Source organism: Canis lupus, chromosome 35 (assembly GCF_048164855.1).
Source record: "Canis lupus baileyi chromosome 35, mCanLup2.hap1, whole genome shotgun sequence".
NCBI lineage: Eukaryota > Metazoa > Chordata > Mammalia > Carnivora > Canidae > Canis > Canis lupus.
In genome coordinates, this window is record NC_132872.1 from 26,899,198 (window position 1) to 26,915,389 (window position 16,192).

Here is a 16,192-nt window from a genome sequence, read left to right on the forward strand (position 1 = left end):
TATAAATATGGCCACTTATCTTTGTGGGAATACTTCTTTCTCTATCTCTACCACGCACCTCAGCAGCTACACAACGCCCTTGTAATGATGATTGCCTCTCAAAAGCATATTGAGTCTGTCTTTTCTCAACTATCTTTTTATCTTTTCCTTCTTTCTCTGCTGCCCCCACTTCTTTCTTTTTCTTGAAATGGAACAAGGACCTTGACTTAGGGGGCATATAAATCTGGCTATGGGGAGGCCACTGTTCCCACTTCTAGATAAGATTGTCACAGATGTGAAACAATCACTGTGTCGGTTGTTTGGATGTTTACATGACATAAACGGTGTATTTCAAACTGGCAGACAAGTGCCACAGGCTATCTCATTAAACTTACTCAGTTGATTTAGGCTAAATAAATATTACTGCTTCATAGGGCTATAAATCTTTTTCCTTTTCATATACTTTTATGCATATATACATGCACATAAAATATATGACAATATGTGAGTAAAACACACAGGAATACTTGACAAAGTCATATAAAGGTATTAATCAAAGGGAGAAAAAAGGGTCTAATGCTCTTCAACCTCTAAATTTATTGTTTGACACTTATTTCTGGATATTACATGCAAAATACACATAAGAAGACTTCAACATTATATGTAAATTGTTATTTTAAATACTTTGCCAAGATTCATAACCCGATTTTAAAATTATATTTTTCCTTCCAGAGAGATATAAGACAGTAGGAATGACTTGAAAAGTTCATACTAAACTAATGGCAAGGAAGTCAGAAAATATAAATGAAATAACGTGTTATTTCTTTTCTTTCTGTCTTTTAGATTAGTCTTTGCTAGCTATTGTGGTATAGCTGGATCTTTCCAAGTCTTACATTTTAGAAATAACCTATTTCACTAACCTAAATATTTTCTTTATTTGAAAAAGTAGTGTTTATTTTATTTATTCAGATTCTCTTTAATACTATTTAATCCGGATAAGATAATTAAAGTATAAAACTGATTCAGTCACTGTAATATAGAAAAAAAGAAAAAAAAAACACAATACACATATACACGCACACACGCACTTGCACCTTGGGTTTTAGAGTCAAAAAGACCTTAGCTTGAATACCAGCCATGCCACTTAATATGGGTTAGAGGTCTTTCTGAAGGTTAATTAACTTGTCTGAGCTTCAGGGGATAGTGATACTCACAGTAGTTGCCGTGACAACAAAATGGTAAACTCTATGTGTAAAGGTGCCTGACACAGAACGCCAACAATGGCTACCATCTCATGTGGCTTATTACGATGCATACTATGCTAAATGCCTTGTACATTTACAAATTTAATTAGTATAGTATTCCTATGGAGTAGGAGTAATTTTGGTCCTACTTTTATAGATGCTGAAGTAAAGGACAGGGATGGTAAATAATTTACCTAAAGCTGCACAACTCTTAATTGGCAGGAGTAGAATTCTAACTTTTCAAAACTTTGAGCATCAAACAACAATCATTTTATCTTCTCTCATGATTTTATGGGATGAGCGAGGTGACTTCTTGACCAGGTGTCAACTGCAGCTACAGCCATCTGGTTTTGGTGGTGGTGGTAGTGGGGAGAGGCTGCAACGTCTGAGGCTGTTTATCACAAGCCTGGCATTCAGACTATCTGCAGGGAGCTCACTTAGAGCTGTTAACCAGATATTCTAGCTGTCCTCCTCTTTGCAATACTGCTTGAAGCCTCACCATATGGACCAGCTTTGCTCAGCACAGGCTGGGCTACAGGAAGGAGTGTGGCAAGAGGACAAGCTCCAAAGTGCAGACATGTAAGATGTTTCTACTTGCATCACACTTGCTAATGTCCATTAGCCAAGGCCAGTCATATGGACAAACCCAGAATCAATAGAAAGAACAACACAAGGGCATATATACTGGAAGGTTCCATTAAGGTCACTATAGTAACAGACAAGTCCAACAGCTCTCTCCCATCAAGAGAGAGGGAAGCAATCCATAAGAAACTCTCAATGATAGAGAACAAACTGAGGGTTGATGGAGGGAGATGGGTGGGGGATGGCTAAATAGGTGATGAGTATTAAGGAGGGCACCTGTTGTGATGAGCAATAGTTGTTGTATATAAGTGATGGATCACTAAATTCTCCACCAGAAACCAATTTTTACTATATATGTTAACTAACTAGAATTTAAATAAAAATTTGAAATTAAAAATGGATAATCATAAAAAGAAAAAAAAAGCATTCTTCTGTTTTTCAAACTATCAGGGCATCATGTTGATCAATGCCTTGTGAGAAGGACTGAGGAACACATAGTCAATAAATGTTTTGGTAAGCTTTTATACTTTTCTGCTTTCAAATATGACATGATATTTTAATTTCCCATAAACAGTTTTAGAAGAAATTTCAGTTTTATGGAAAAAATGCTTCTCAAAGATCTAAATTATTTTTATGAGTTTTTTCAATGCTATTCTCTATTGGGTTTTGTATGTTATAATTCATTTGTGAATAAAATAAGGAGAACTATACTTAGGTTTATGTCTATGTCCTATCATTATTCAAATAAAAGTGATTATATGGCAATCTGTTTCTTAGAGTATAAGGTTATTTTGTATTTTTAAGAAACTTCAAAGGAATGGCTTTGATCCCACTATTTAGGTAAAAACAGGATTTCTTTCTCTAAGTTGTAATTCTTTTCTCCATTTTGTATAAATTAAAAGTAATTTAATTCTAATGGCATTTATGTAGATGGGATTCACGTTTAGAAGTTTTATTTCAGATCAAGTAGCTATATTTGTATAAGAGATTTATTTTCAAACAGAAGTATTTTACCTTAATGACTCAAAATATTTAAACTGCTTTTTCTATTAACACTGAAATTTTGGCAGCTTTAGAAGTGAATATAGTGAACACAGAAGTGAATATATTATAGAGATTAGAAAAAATATATACTTCTTTACTTTTGATTAATTACTTCAAGTTAGATTACCAAATAATTTATATGTAATAAATACCATTTCAAAGCTGTTTGGTGACCAATGCAAACTCTGATAATGTCATAGCCTAATATCAAGACCGAGGGGTGATATCAGAAGATGATATCCAGACTAAATTATCCCCTTAATGGCTGTGGTATTGCTATTAAGGTTTTGTTTGTTTGTTTCTTAACGAAATGAGTTAGATAGAGATACATAAAAGAAGCAATGAAGAAAATCAGTACTCACTTTTTGTGACAACACCTTCTAGTCGAATGATATTTGGGTGGTCAAACTGACCCATGATACTAGCTTCTCTTAGAAAATCTCTTCTTTGTCGATCCATGTGGCCACCTTTCAAAGTTTTGATGGCAACGGGGATCTCTCTTTTCCCGGGTGTCTTCAAACGCCCACTACAGACTTCTCCAAATTCTCCTTAAAATATGAACAAAAGTGGCTTGTTTAAAAACAGAATACTTACATTCCAGAAGAACTGAATTGTCATATGGTACTATCTTTTTGCTTTTTACCATAATGGCCATCAAGTGTGTCATTTTCACATGGAGATTTCTGTCCTACAAGTTAAATTTGTAATGACAATGTTTGATCAGCATCATTTATAATGAATAACGGAATGCATTTTCATATGGTGTAGCACAGGAACTACCATTGATAGATCTCCCTGACCCGCACAGAAATTATGACTAGCAGAATGGGTGAGGCTAATGCAATTCTATAGAAAAGCAATCACTGCATAGCATTTCCTGTTCCTGTTCTTAATACTGATATATGGGCCAAATGTCTCTCTATTCAGGGAATCCATCAGGCATGTGTAGTGGGTTTGATCCTGCAGGTCATGTGCCTGAGCTTCACTACCATCAGAAATCAATGCTAGGGTCAATTGATATATGAACGTATTGAAATGACTACATTGAACTCAACTATAAGAAGTGATTATGCAGACTAAATTACAAGTCACATGGTTGGAATGCAGATATAGTAAGATGATCTATGGCTCAGCAATGGCTTCGCTGGGCAGTAATATACAATAGCCAAACATTTATCATGAATTTAATATATATTAAGTATATATTAATTAATAAAATTATATATTAATAAATATTTATATATTTCTGTAATACAAAGTATATATATTAATAAATATATAGTTTTATATATTTATCATTATATATTATATACAATGTAATATTTATATTTATATTTATATATCCAGCTATTAGCGTGCTGTGAGTTTCAAAGAAGTCTAAGAGTTGGTCTGTATTCTTAGGAGCTTATTATAGTCTAGTAGAAGAATTTAGCTGAACATAAAAAAAATATTTAAGAACATAAGAACCCGTCTCGACAAATGCTGTATTAGTTGAGTAAGAACAGTGGGATATAGAAGACATCCTGGAACAGGTAAACTTTTGTTGGACTTCAAGCAATGGGTACAATTTGGATATTCAAGAAAAGCAGTGATATTCCAGACAGGGAGTGATAAAAGTGAAGACAGAGCTTCAAAGTTCAGAAGCCATACAGACACAAGGATGACTAGATGGGTTAATGTGGAAAAGAAGTTGGATGTTTTCTCAGTTGCAATACAATAAGTTCAATTAAAGCTTAAAATTCCAGACTTAATTTTGTGAGGCTAATTAGCTGCATTTACTTAAGAGCATGATGCTTGACCACCAATTTATTAATCTATAAAGATAATAATAAAACCTTCCATAATTCTATAATGTCCCTTCCTCATAACGATATTGGGAAGATCCAGATGATATATGTAAAAGTCCTTATCAACTGTAAAATGCTATTTGTGTGCTTTAAGTTATATGAATCTTTGGAAGGGGCAAAGAAATGAGAATGAAAATATCCTCAATTGGTTTATTAGCTAGCAGGTCTGTCTAATAGTTCGGTGTGATGTATTAAAGTGTAGAGGTCCAAATTAAATTTTTGCAGTAAAATATATTTCAGTTATCTGTATTTTCTTTGGAGCAATTCATTACAGTCAACTAGACGTTGACTTTGCAGGAATATTGACTACCTTTTGGTGTAAATGCTAAGATATTGTTTAAGTGAAAAAAAACAAACCTGGAAAGGAAACAAGCCAAAATGTTGTTTCCTAAATTATGTGTAAACATGTCCATTAGAAATAGAAAGCAGGCTAACAAGAGGGTTTACTCTCTATTAAACCAACAAATAAATAAACAAAAAACACAGACTAGGATGGAGTCCCTAAGTTCAGTGCATATAATATTGGAGTTTCACCAATCTTATTTAATTTGACATCAAAACAAGAAAAATCCTTTTTACTTAATGACGCTCTCAACCTATTGAGGGTTAAATGTTCTTATGCTCACAGGGAAAAGAAGCCACAGGTTTTCAGTTTTGTTTGTAACGTTTCTTTTATTTTTCAAAAGCTTTTCTCTCATATATAAAAAATGGCAATTGATAGAGATGTTTAACATTTTTCTATTGAAGCTCTGAACCTTTAGAGAAAAGCTATGTACATATATTTAAGTTAATGTCTGATACACCCAGGCCTACTGAGATACTTGAAATTTCTTCTTAGATCACTGTGGTTTGTTGTATGACTATGCAGAGCAAGGAAAGCATTTTTCTCTTTTTTCCCCTTACTTTGCCTTAATAAGTCTGCTAGTAAATATAAAAAAAAATCTTTTAAAGTATTACTTTAAAACTCCTCACCTGCCATAAACCCATAATCCAAGTGATTTTCTGTTAACACTTCATAGTAATCCAAATAAACTTTTGAATACAGTGAAATGAACAGAAAACTCTGTTGTTATTTGATCAAGGCAGGCAGAGTCGTAATTTTCTTTGGTTTTCTCTTGTCTGAAATTCATGTATCCTATTATCACCAGGGAGGTGTTTTCTTCATGTCAAACTTGCACGATCAAGCTGTTATCACACTTATTTCAGTGACACTAAATATAGTTGCCTCAATTAAGGATTTGATACTCCTAGTGCATTCTTTAGGCAAAGTCCAAAAAATTCAGTCACAGAAAGTATTACAACCCTTATCTGTGGTTAGTCTGGATGTATCAGACATATCAGATAGTGAAGAAAAAAATATTTTAAATTAAATGCATAGTTTAAGATATTGCCAAAGATTGATCCATTATATTGCTGTCCTTGAAGCAAGAGTAGAGGCTCTGTACATAACCATAGGTAAGATAAATTATGCTTCAATAAGATGTGTGGACATTTATGTATCCTGGTTAGTCCATCATTAACTTGTAACTATAGGAATATAATATTAACCATAGATTTTTTTCTTCACCAGTCATTGTCATCATCATTATTCCATAGGTAGCCCTTATACAGTGCTTACCATAAGCCAGGTCTAAAACTAAATATGTTTTTTTAAATTTTTACAACAAACCTTTGCAGTAGATACCAAGATTATCTCCACTTTACAAATGAAGAAGCTGAGATACATGAGCTAAGTAACTTTCCATGGTGACACAGGTAGAAAATGGCAAAACTGTAATTCAGACCCACCAAGTGTGGCTCCAGGGTCCATGCTTATAAAAACACCATTCTCTGCTGTCTGGGATGTTTATTATTAATAAATTTTATTATTATACCATAACAATAATTAGCATGGATTTTCTGTATGAAATCTATATAACCAGATTAAAACTGTGGAGGAATGGTGGAGGTGATGAGGGACTAGCCATCTTGGAGGATTATCATCTCACAATCTCCTGGAGGCCTTCCAAAATTTTCTTCCCCGTGTTCAAAGATTCTGGTTCTCCCTTTTCCAACCCCTTGAGAGTCACTGAAGCAAAGAGCCATACTCCCAATGGCTTTTTAGAACATATCTCTCAGGTCTAATGAGGTATTTCATTCTTCCTGTTTACTATTTCCATCTGACAGGAAGGTTTCCACAAATTGTTCCCCTTCCTCCCTTGTTTCCATCCTCCTCAGTCCTCTGTACAGATGGCTTCTTATTAGCAGTGAAGGCCAAGATTTGAAGTCCCTCCTTCAGAAAATTTTCTCTGGTCAAGAAGAAAATTTTAATTTTCTTTTCACCTAATTTAATCCCCTGCTACCATCAGTTCCTCCCAAATGGGAAGAAAAAACTTAGCAGCACTAATCAGACGCTGGCTTTACTCTCAGAGCTGGGCTATGTTGTTCTCCTATCACATGCTATACCAGCCTCGACAAGATCACTCTGAGATAGAGCAAGGTCACTGCATAATTTTGCCTAAGCACAGACAAAGGCAAGGTCACATGCCAAAATGCTAAATATGCCCTCCTCTCCTGGCTAAAATGGGTGACTGCTACTTCTTTACCAATTAAAACCTTATCCTTGTTCTAGTCTCTCCTCCGTGTAGATAAAATCCATTAAGATGTAAGTGTAAGTCCTAAAATTAAGGCCCAATATTATGTGCTGCTTTTATATGTGAGGCAAACTGGGAAGGGCTCAACTAGCCTTCCTAAAGGCTCTCCCTTCCACTCTGCTCCTATATGTAAGGTCCTCTAGCCAAACATTCCTCTTTATCAAATGGAGCAGATCTAGTTCTTCTTTATTGCTTTGCAGTAGGGTTTACTTTCCTGCCAGTCTGTGGAATGATTTGAACAAGCCAATCACATCCTTCAAAGGAAACCAGGGGCTCCTTGACTTCTTGGTACTACAAAGCTGGCCAACCTCTAGGTGCCCCTGTGTGTGATGTCCTTTTCCCCGCTGGGCTACGAGTACCTATAATTAATAATATCTACCAATCTCATCTGTCTCATGTAGGGTGTTGTGTCCTTGGCATCCCATGACCCTAGGATGAGAATTCCTACCTCATCAACAGGGTGAAGCATTATTGGTCAGAATGTAAATTTGGGCAGCCACCATGGAAAACAGTGTGGAGGTCCTTCAAAAATGTTAAAGATAGAAATACCATATGATGCAGTAATTCTACTACTGGGTATTTACACCTTCTACCAAAATGAAAACAGGATATTAAAGATATATCTACATTTCCAGGTTCACTGCAGCATTATTCATAACAACCAAGATATGGAAGCAACCTAAGTGTCCATCGACAGACAAATGGGTAAAGAAGAAGTGGTATGTACACACAACACAGTATTACTCAGCCAACAAAAAGAACGAGATCTTGCCATTTGCAACAACATGGATGAACCTACAGTGTATTTGGCTAAATGAAATGAGTCAGACAGAAAAACCTATGTGCGAAATCTAAAAAGCAAAATGAATAAAGGAGAAAAAAAAAGCAGAAAAAGACCTATAAATTCAGAGAACTGGTGATTGCCAACGGAGGGCGGGTGGGGAGATAGGCAGAAAGGGGTAAAGGGGAGTGGGAGGTTCAGGCTTCCAGTTATGGAATGCATACATCACGGGCATGAAGGTGCAGCACAGGGATTATAATAGTGCTGCATGGTGACAGGTGGTAGCCACATTTGTGGGAAATATAGCATAATGTATACAGGTGTTGAATCACTATGTTGCACAACTGAAACTAATGTAACATTGTGTGTCAACTGTATGTGTGTCAATAAAAATAAATAGAATAAAAAATGCTTACTAAAAAAAAAACAACAACCAACACATACTCAATAACAGAACTGCTGCTGCTTTCTGACAGCATCTAATCTTCGAGCAAACTCCTGCTTCCTTAGATAGCCCAAATCACCCAGTCAAAACCCAAGTCCCGTAGGTGGCATCATCTAACATTCCCTTACTGACACACACTACATTTCCACATGCTGAGAGTTTTTCCCTTGCTGAAGTGAATGATAAACCCAACTTTTTAAACTATAGTGTGCTCCTGGGATCTTTGGCTTGCAAGTATTACATATACTTATACATATTTACTGTATAGCGCTTTGACTACTTGAAATTTCTTTGAAATTCATTCTTAACAATCGTATACATTTGGTACATATTGCTCCACTTCAGAATCTCCTCCTGACCAAATCAACTATCATCTAAGTCATGAAGGCATGGGCCTTGGCATCTCTACTCTTTGTTGTATCTGCACAGCCTAGGACATAATAAATAACTCTTCAATATTCATTGAATGAATGAAATGAATGGGGGGGGGTGTAAAAATTCTAGGCCCAAAGTTGGGATGTCGTTAGAGGACAGGGATTTTCCAATATAGTAACTTTTTTTTTTTTAATTACAGTCTCCTCTGCTTTATTTTCACTGTGTATAGTTAAGAGATACCTCAACATCTTCTGTATTCAGTTTTTTTTTTTTATTTAACTGTGCACAATCCACTTTCCTTCCTGAGTGTGAAGGCAACAGGAAGAATATTTTTAAGAGACATACAAAGAAAGTGTTAAAAAAAAAAAAAGAAGAGGCATAAAAGAAAAACATATAGGCAAATTTTAATTTAGTTCCTGAGGAATGCATTAGTCTCTTGAGGTCTTAAATTAAATTCCATTATTATTAATGCTATCAGAAGGGTCACCTACCCAATTGTATTCAAGGACTTATGACTATTCTCTTGGATTTCTTCCCAATACATAGCACACCTTTTACATGTGAAAGAGAACAACATTTTTAAGAGAATTTATAATTTCATACTAGTTGAAATGATATTTGATATTGAATACTTCTGATTCAACTTCATGGAAGGATTCAACATGATGCAAGATTTCTCACATTTAACAAGACTTGTCAGTAGGAAGAGTTGATTAATACATGGGAGAGGGCAGGTTCTCAGAAATTAGGGCTTCTATGTCTACCTTCACTGCTAATTTTTTCTGTGGTATCAGAGGAAATCACATTATTTTTTCCTGCTTTAGTGTCACTTGGGGAGAAGGGGGTTAAATACCTACCACCTAGCTACATTTTTTAGAAATAAAAATTAATGTGTAAATACTTACAAAGCTTTTTGGATCCTAAAAAGGTTCCATGTAACCCCGAATCTTTTCAAATTACACAGACACCACAGAAGATATGTTAAATATGTTATTCTAAGTATCCTTCATGGCTAGGCTCTTAATGTCTAGGTCAAAAAGAGGATTTCTTTAAGACCTGAAAAGGAATTTTTCAACTTCTTTATCAAATAATGGGTAAGGATTTTTTCAGTGAATGAATTCAGTAACACATGATCCCATATTACCCATTTTTTCCTACACCACATTCCAAAAATTTAACAGCATCTTTTTCTTTCTAGACAAGTTTTTTTTAATGATGTAATTCCAATTTTTGTGATTTGAATGTAATAAGAGCACGCGAGACAGTAATCCAGAAGCACGAAGAAATGATGGTTAAGTGATAGCAACGTGCATGTTATCATTCGAGATGCCTGAAAAGTTGACTCAAGGCTTCAGAGCACTAATCTCTGCACCCCCCTCCCCAATATTTGGAGAGCTACATTGTAGTTTAATGCTTTGGTTGTGCACTGATGTGTTTCTCTACACCAACTTCCCAGTTGATGTGTCCGTTTGCTCATAGGGCTGCCCATTACACACCCTGGTCAGCTGTCAGGGGTGGCCGGACCCCATGATCACAGGCTTGCCTGCAGTGCTGCTTCTCGACATACTTTCAAAACGGTATTTGTTGTTCGTGCATACACACTACTAGCAAATACATCTCTTGCTGCTAAACAAAGCTCTGTATTTAACAAAAATGTGTTTTGTTTATTTACTTGAGGCAAAAGGGGGCCTCTCATTGTGTTACGGGGCTTGCTTTTCAATAAAATTCTGCCTTTACTCTTAGGACACATGGGAGTGAGTCAAGAGACTGACACGAAAAGATGACCTGATTGATTCATTAATAATAATTTGAAGTTGCTTGTTCTAGAAACATAACTTCGAAAGGCTGAGTTGACTAATCCTTGCTTTATGCTTCTCCACACCCTGCACCAACTATTATTCTAGTGCCGGTGCCTCTTGGTGTCAAATATTAACTCATTATGTTTCTCCTTACTAACTTTAATCATCCAAAAAATAGAGACCTCATCGATCCTTCTATCTCAGTGCCTAGCAGGATTCCCAGCATCGGATAGGAACTCAGTAATTTGCTGAATGGATGAATCTGCCATATGCTTGAAGGTCACGTGTGCATCATCAAGTTGGGCGGAGGGGGGAGTTGAGGATTTAACTGCGTGATTCAGGCACAAGAGAACTTATTATTATTTTAATTTAATTCTTTCCTTTTCATTGAGGTAAACTGGACACACAATATTACATCCATTTCAGGTATGCAGCAGTGATTCAACAAGTTTCTGTGTCATGCCGTGCTCACCACGAGTGTGGCTCCCATCTGTCACCACACTATGCTACTACGATACCACTGACTGTATTCTCTATGCTTTACCTTTTATTCCTGTGATTTATTCGTCCCATAACCGGAAATCTGTACTTCCCACTTTTTATTATTTTCTGCTGAAACATGCTTCCCAAATGCAATACTGTCCTCAAGGTGATTACAATTTTTCTCTACTTCTGACATCATAAGTCCAGCATATTACTTACCTATCAAATACTCTTAATTCACAATATTTTCACTTTTCAAGCTCACTGATCCTTCTACCCTAGAACACCTTTTTAAATCCAGTTTATGAGCCTCTAGCAGATGGTCTCTCACACCACCTCCTTTCTTGCCTGAAGGGATATTGAAACAGGTCCTCTTTAGAGTAAAAAAAAAATTTGCATTTTAAAACTCTGTGTGATGACCTATCAAAATTGATTCTCCGTTTTGGCATCAAAAGAATGACATTGGGGCATCTCTGTGTGGCCAGTTCTTAAGATCCCGGGGTCCTGGGTTTGATCCCTACATCAAGCTCCTTGCTCAGAAGGAAGCCTGCTTTTTTTTCCCTCTCCCTCTTGACCCTTTCCCCTGCTCATGCTCTCACTTGCTCTCATTCTCTCAAATGACTTAAAAAAAAAAAAAAAAAAAAAAAAAAAGAAATAAACTTTTGGTTTCCTTATCTATAAAACATTGACTATATGTTTTGCAGAGTTATGGGAAGTAAAGGTATCTAGCACTTCCACTTGCCCTCTAGCCACCTGCTCCCCCCCCACCCCGCCCTGCCAAAGGACCAATTCCACCACTTGCCAGGCCCTCCTCCCACAACCAGGCTACTGAGCACTCTGCATTGGATAGCTGTTCCTAGAAACAAACAGTTCTTTATGTAGCCATAGTTTGTTTTCAGTATACACACTCTCTATCACAGAGTAATGTCTTCACTGTCACCAACTATTATCTCTTGGCAGTGAAGTTCCAAATCTAAACTTGTAGCTCAGATTTCTCCCTTGAACCCTAGGTTTCTATAACCACTTGAAAGTTTCCCAGGAACAACCTTATCATCATCTTCTGTATTAGTCTGCTTGGGCTGCTATAAAAAAAAGTACCATAGCCATGGTGGCTTAAACAACAGAAATTTATTTTTTCACAGTTCTGAAAACTGACAAGTCTAAGAGCATGGGGCCTGCTGATTCAGTTCCTGGTTATAGCTCTTTTCTGGGCTCACAGACAGCCATCTTTGCTCTGTGCCATCATATCGCCATTCCTTGATGAGGCCGGAGAGCTCTTTCTCTTCCTCTTCCTCTAAAGCCACCAGTACTTTTAGATTAGGACTCCATCCTTAGGACCTCATGTATCCTTAATTATAACCTATTTTCAAATACAGTCACAACTGGAGTCAGGGCTTCAATGTATGAATTTTGGAGGGACACGATTCAAATCAAAAGCACCATTTAAAACCCATTTTTCTATCTTCTTCCTTTGATTCATTGACTAGCCATGGTTGGTTGAATAAAGGCTCCTCACAGATGTCTACTTTCTAATCTACAGATCTGTGAACATGTTACCTTATATAGCAAAAGGGACTCTGCAGATATATTGAGTTAATGATCTTGAGATGTGATTATTCTAGGTGAGCCAGGTGAGGCCTACATAATCACAAGGGGTCTTTAGAAGAGGGAGGCAGGAGGAACAGTCAGGGAAGGACATGGGATGATAAAAAACAGAGGTGAGAATGTCAGAGGGGTATCTGGAGAGACTATGTTGCTGGCTTTGAAGATGGAGAAAGGGACACAAGTCAAGGAACACAGGCAATCTTTAGAAGCTGGAAGTCAAGGACACAGGTAAGCTCCCCGAATGAATCTGTCAGCACCCGAACTTCAACCCAGTGACGCCGATTTTGAACTTCTGTCAGAGAAATAATCTTTGTGTTTTTTAAGCCCCTAATTTGTGATAATATAGGATGGCTTTTAGCACAGGGCCTGGCATAGAGTGTGTTCTTAAATATTAGCTTCCACTTAACCTGAATAATATCCTGCTTTTAAGTATAATTTCTTATTACGCTCCAGTGCACCCTTTTACACTCTTCTATTAACATCATTTCTCTCATACCCTTACAGAGGTTTTGTCTTCTTTTCAATCTCCGGGGTCTAACCTAGAGAACACCATAGGTAACCAACAGTCACTGACGCATGAGCCAACATCCTTATGTGCATCAGTATTTAACTCTCTTTGTGAAAATATGTACTAAACATTTTTAACTGGTTTTTGAGAGCGCAACCATGAGAGAATATAATTTTCCCCAGTTTGTGTGAATTCCTGCACTAGCACAAATAAGACATTTTGGAATGCAGTCAAGCAATAGAAGTGATCAGTATTCACAGTGGAGGGCTTGTGTTTAGGCAAGCATGACTAAGAGAAGCTAGTGGATTGTCAACTGTACTGGTCAAGATGTTTTCACAAATGAGAGAAAAGCATCTTTTAAAATATTCATAAGTAATTATTTTGACTAAAACAGCCAGTAAGTGTCCTGAATTATTATTAAAAATAATATTATATATGTTTTAATAGCAATAAAAGAACAGATTTAATATACTACATGTTTATAAATAAAATTAGGATATTAGGTCATTTTTTTCTTAAGCTAAAGAAAAGATACATAGATAATCACTTATACCTCTGTAAATTAAACCATGATTCAGGACTCCAGACATTTTAATGTGATTTTATTTACTCTCAAGGGGTAATAATAGACAGATGTTCTAATACAACAGTGAACATTTAGAAAGTTTGTTTTCATGTTAAAGTACTATTTTCACTACTATAAACCATATTGTTTTAGGTAAAGTTATAGTCAATCATTTTTGTCTTTCAGAAGACAAAAAATTCATCATATTTATCATTTAAAAAAATTTATGCTTCATTATTTTACTTATTCAAAAGACAGTTTTCACTGAGTCCTATATTGCAGAATGTGCCATTATTATATGTACAATCTAGGAAGGAAATACTGCTGCTAATTAAACTATGGATGCTATCAAATGTAAGAAGCAACCCAAATTCAATGATATTAAAATGAGGAAATTTACTTGATCAAAAACTTGAAAGAAGAGAAGAAGTTCATTGGTCAAATAACTGGAATGCTATCTCATTTTGATGTATATCCTTTTATTCTATTTTCTAAGCATAAAGTTTAAATTTTCATAAAGTTGAAGTCATAACATACATTATTTTTCTGTATATATTTAAGACTCTTATATTCCCTTACTATTACAATACAGATGACCCTTGAATAATGTGGGGCTTAGGGGTACCAACCTCACAGAGTCAAAAATCCACATGCAACTTCTGACTCCCCAGAACTTAACTATTCATAGCCTGCTATTGACTGAAAGCCTTACCAACAACATAAATGGCTGATTAAAATGTATTTTGTATATTATATGTCTTAAATACTATAGGTCTACAATGAAGTATGCTAGATAATATAAAATGTTATTAAAAATAAGGAATATAGAATATATTTATACTACTGTACTGTAAAAAATATGCTTATAAGTGCAATTCAAACTCGTGTTGTTCATGGCTCGGTGATGTATGTAGTTTCCATGTTATTATATATCATTTAACTTATTTTAACAAATGCCTTTTTAAAGAGCTTTGAAATCATTCCCATTCTCTTATTGTTTTTAAAACAGCTCTTACTATTAATTGTTTGATTATAAGCATTATAGAGCAACATTTTTGTAATTTAAAATTTAATTTCACTCTATCACATGAACTGAACAATAAACACTTAAAATATTCCTTTTTTTTTTTTTTTTGGAGAGAGTGTGGGGAGGAGCAAAGGGAGAAGGAGAGAGAAAATCTTAAGCAGGCTGCATGCTCAGGACACACCCAGGGCAGAGCCTGATGCAGGGCTCCATCCCATGACCCTGACCCTGATATCATCACCTGAGCTGAAGTCAAGAGTCAGATGCTTATGGGACTGAGTCACCCTGGTGCCCCAGCCTTTAAAAATATCAGAAAGGGAGACAGAACGTAAAGACTGCTAACTCTGGGAAACGAACTAGGGGTGGTAGAAGGGGAGGAGGGCGGGGGGTGGGAGTGAATGGGTGACGGGCACTGGGTATTATTCTGTATGTTAGTAAATTGAACACCAATAAAAAAATAAATAAATAAAAAATAAAAAAAATAAAAATAAAAATAAAAATATTCTTAGTGAAGCAAAGTCAAAAGAAGTGAAGAAATATTTTTTGTTCAATGATACATTCAACCAAAAAAAATGCCCAACACATATTTCATTAATCCCAAAATACAAATCAAACACACTTTTTACATCTGTTTTGTCTGATATGTAAAATTTGAATATTCTATGAATGAGTTTGTGCAAAATTAGATTTATCTATTTTTTGAATTTGTTTGGTAAAACATTCTAAAACCTCAAAATTTAGATCTAAATTTTCTTTTGTGGGGGAAAAATTGTTAATGACTGATACAATTTAAGTAATATATATAGGACAATTTAGGTTCTACTACTCTTGAGTTTTTGGTAATATACGATTTTCTAGAAACTTGTCTCTATCTACTTTTTGCATTTACTGTCATGAAGCTTTATTTTCCTATAGCTTTCTAAATATTTGTTTTATCAGTAGTGGTATTTTTTTTTATCTGTAATATTGTTTACTTATACCTTATATTTTGATCTATTTTTTCAGAGCTTAATAATTTTATTAATATTTCTAAGGAAACTTTTAATTTTGTCGCTATTTTGTTTTATATTTTACTGATTTTTCTCTTTACTGTTTCCTTTCTACTTTCTTTGTGATTATTGTGTTTCTCTTTTTCTAAATTGTTAAGATGGATGCTTATTTGGCTCATTAATTTTTAATACTCTTCGTTTCTAAACTAAGCATTTTAAAGGCATATATTCATCTTTGGTGTGGATTAAAGGTGCTTTAGTTGTACTCCATAAGTTTTAAGATGTAGTT

The 16,192-nt window shown here is 35.3% G+C and overlaps 1 protein-coding gene and 1 long non-coding RNA gene across 23 annotated transcripts in view; one reads left to right on the forward strand and one right to left on the reverse strand.

Annotated features, from left to right (window-relative positions):
• The window catches only part of EPHA6 (EPH receptor A6), an 872,277-nt gene that overhangs the window by 199,432 nt on the left and 656,653 nt on the right, over window positions 1-16,192 (reverse strand). For all 22 annotated transcript variants that reach the window (XR_012024450.1, XR_012024449.1, XR_012024448.1 and 19 more), the window contains one exon: window positions 3,212-3,397. Coding sequence is in view for 19 of the 22 variants with exons in the window: in XM_072812315.1 (XP_072668416.1) it covers window positions 3,212-3,397 (186 nt within the window). In the remaining 3 variants the exon portion in view is untranslated. The remainder of the gene's footprint in view (window positions 1-3,211; window positions 3,398-16,192) is intronic.
• On the forward strand, window positions 1,237-8,199 carry LOC140625081 (uncharacterized). Its single transcript, XR_012024464.1, has 3 exons — window positions 1,237-1,802; window positions 2,256-2,318; window positions 7,965-8,199. It is a non-coding gene; the product is annotated as an uncharacterized lncRNA (long non-coding RNA).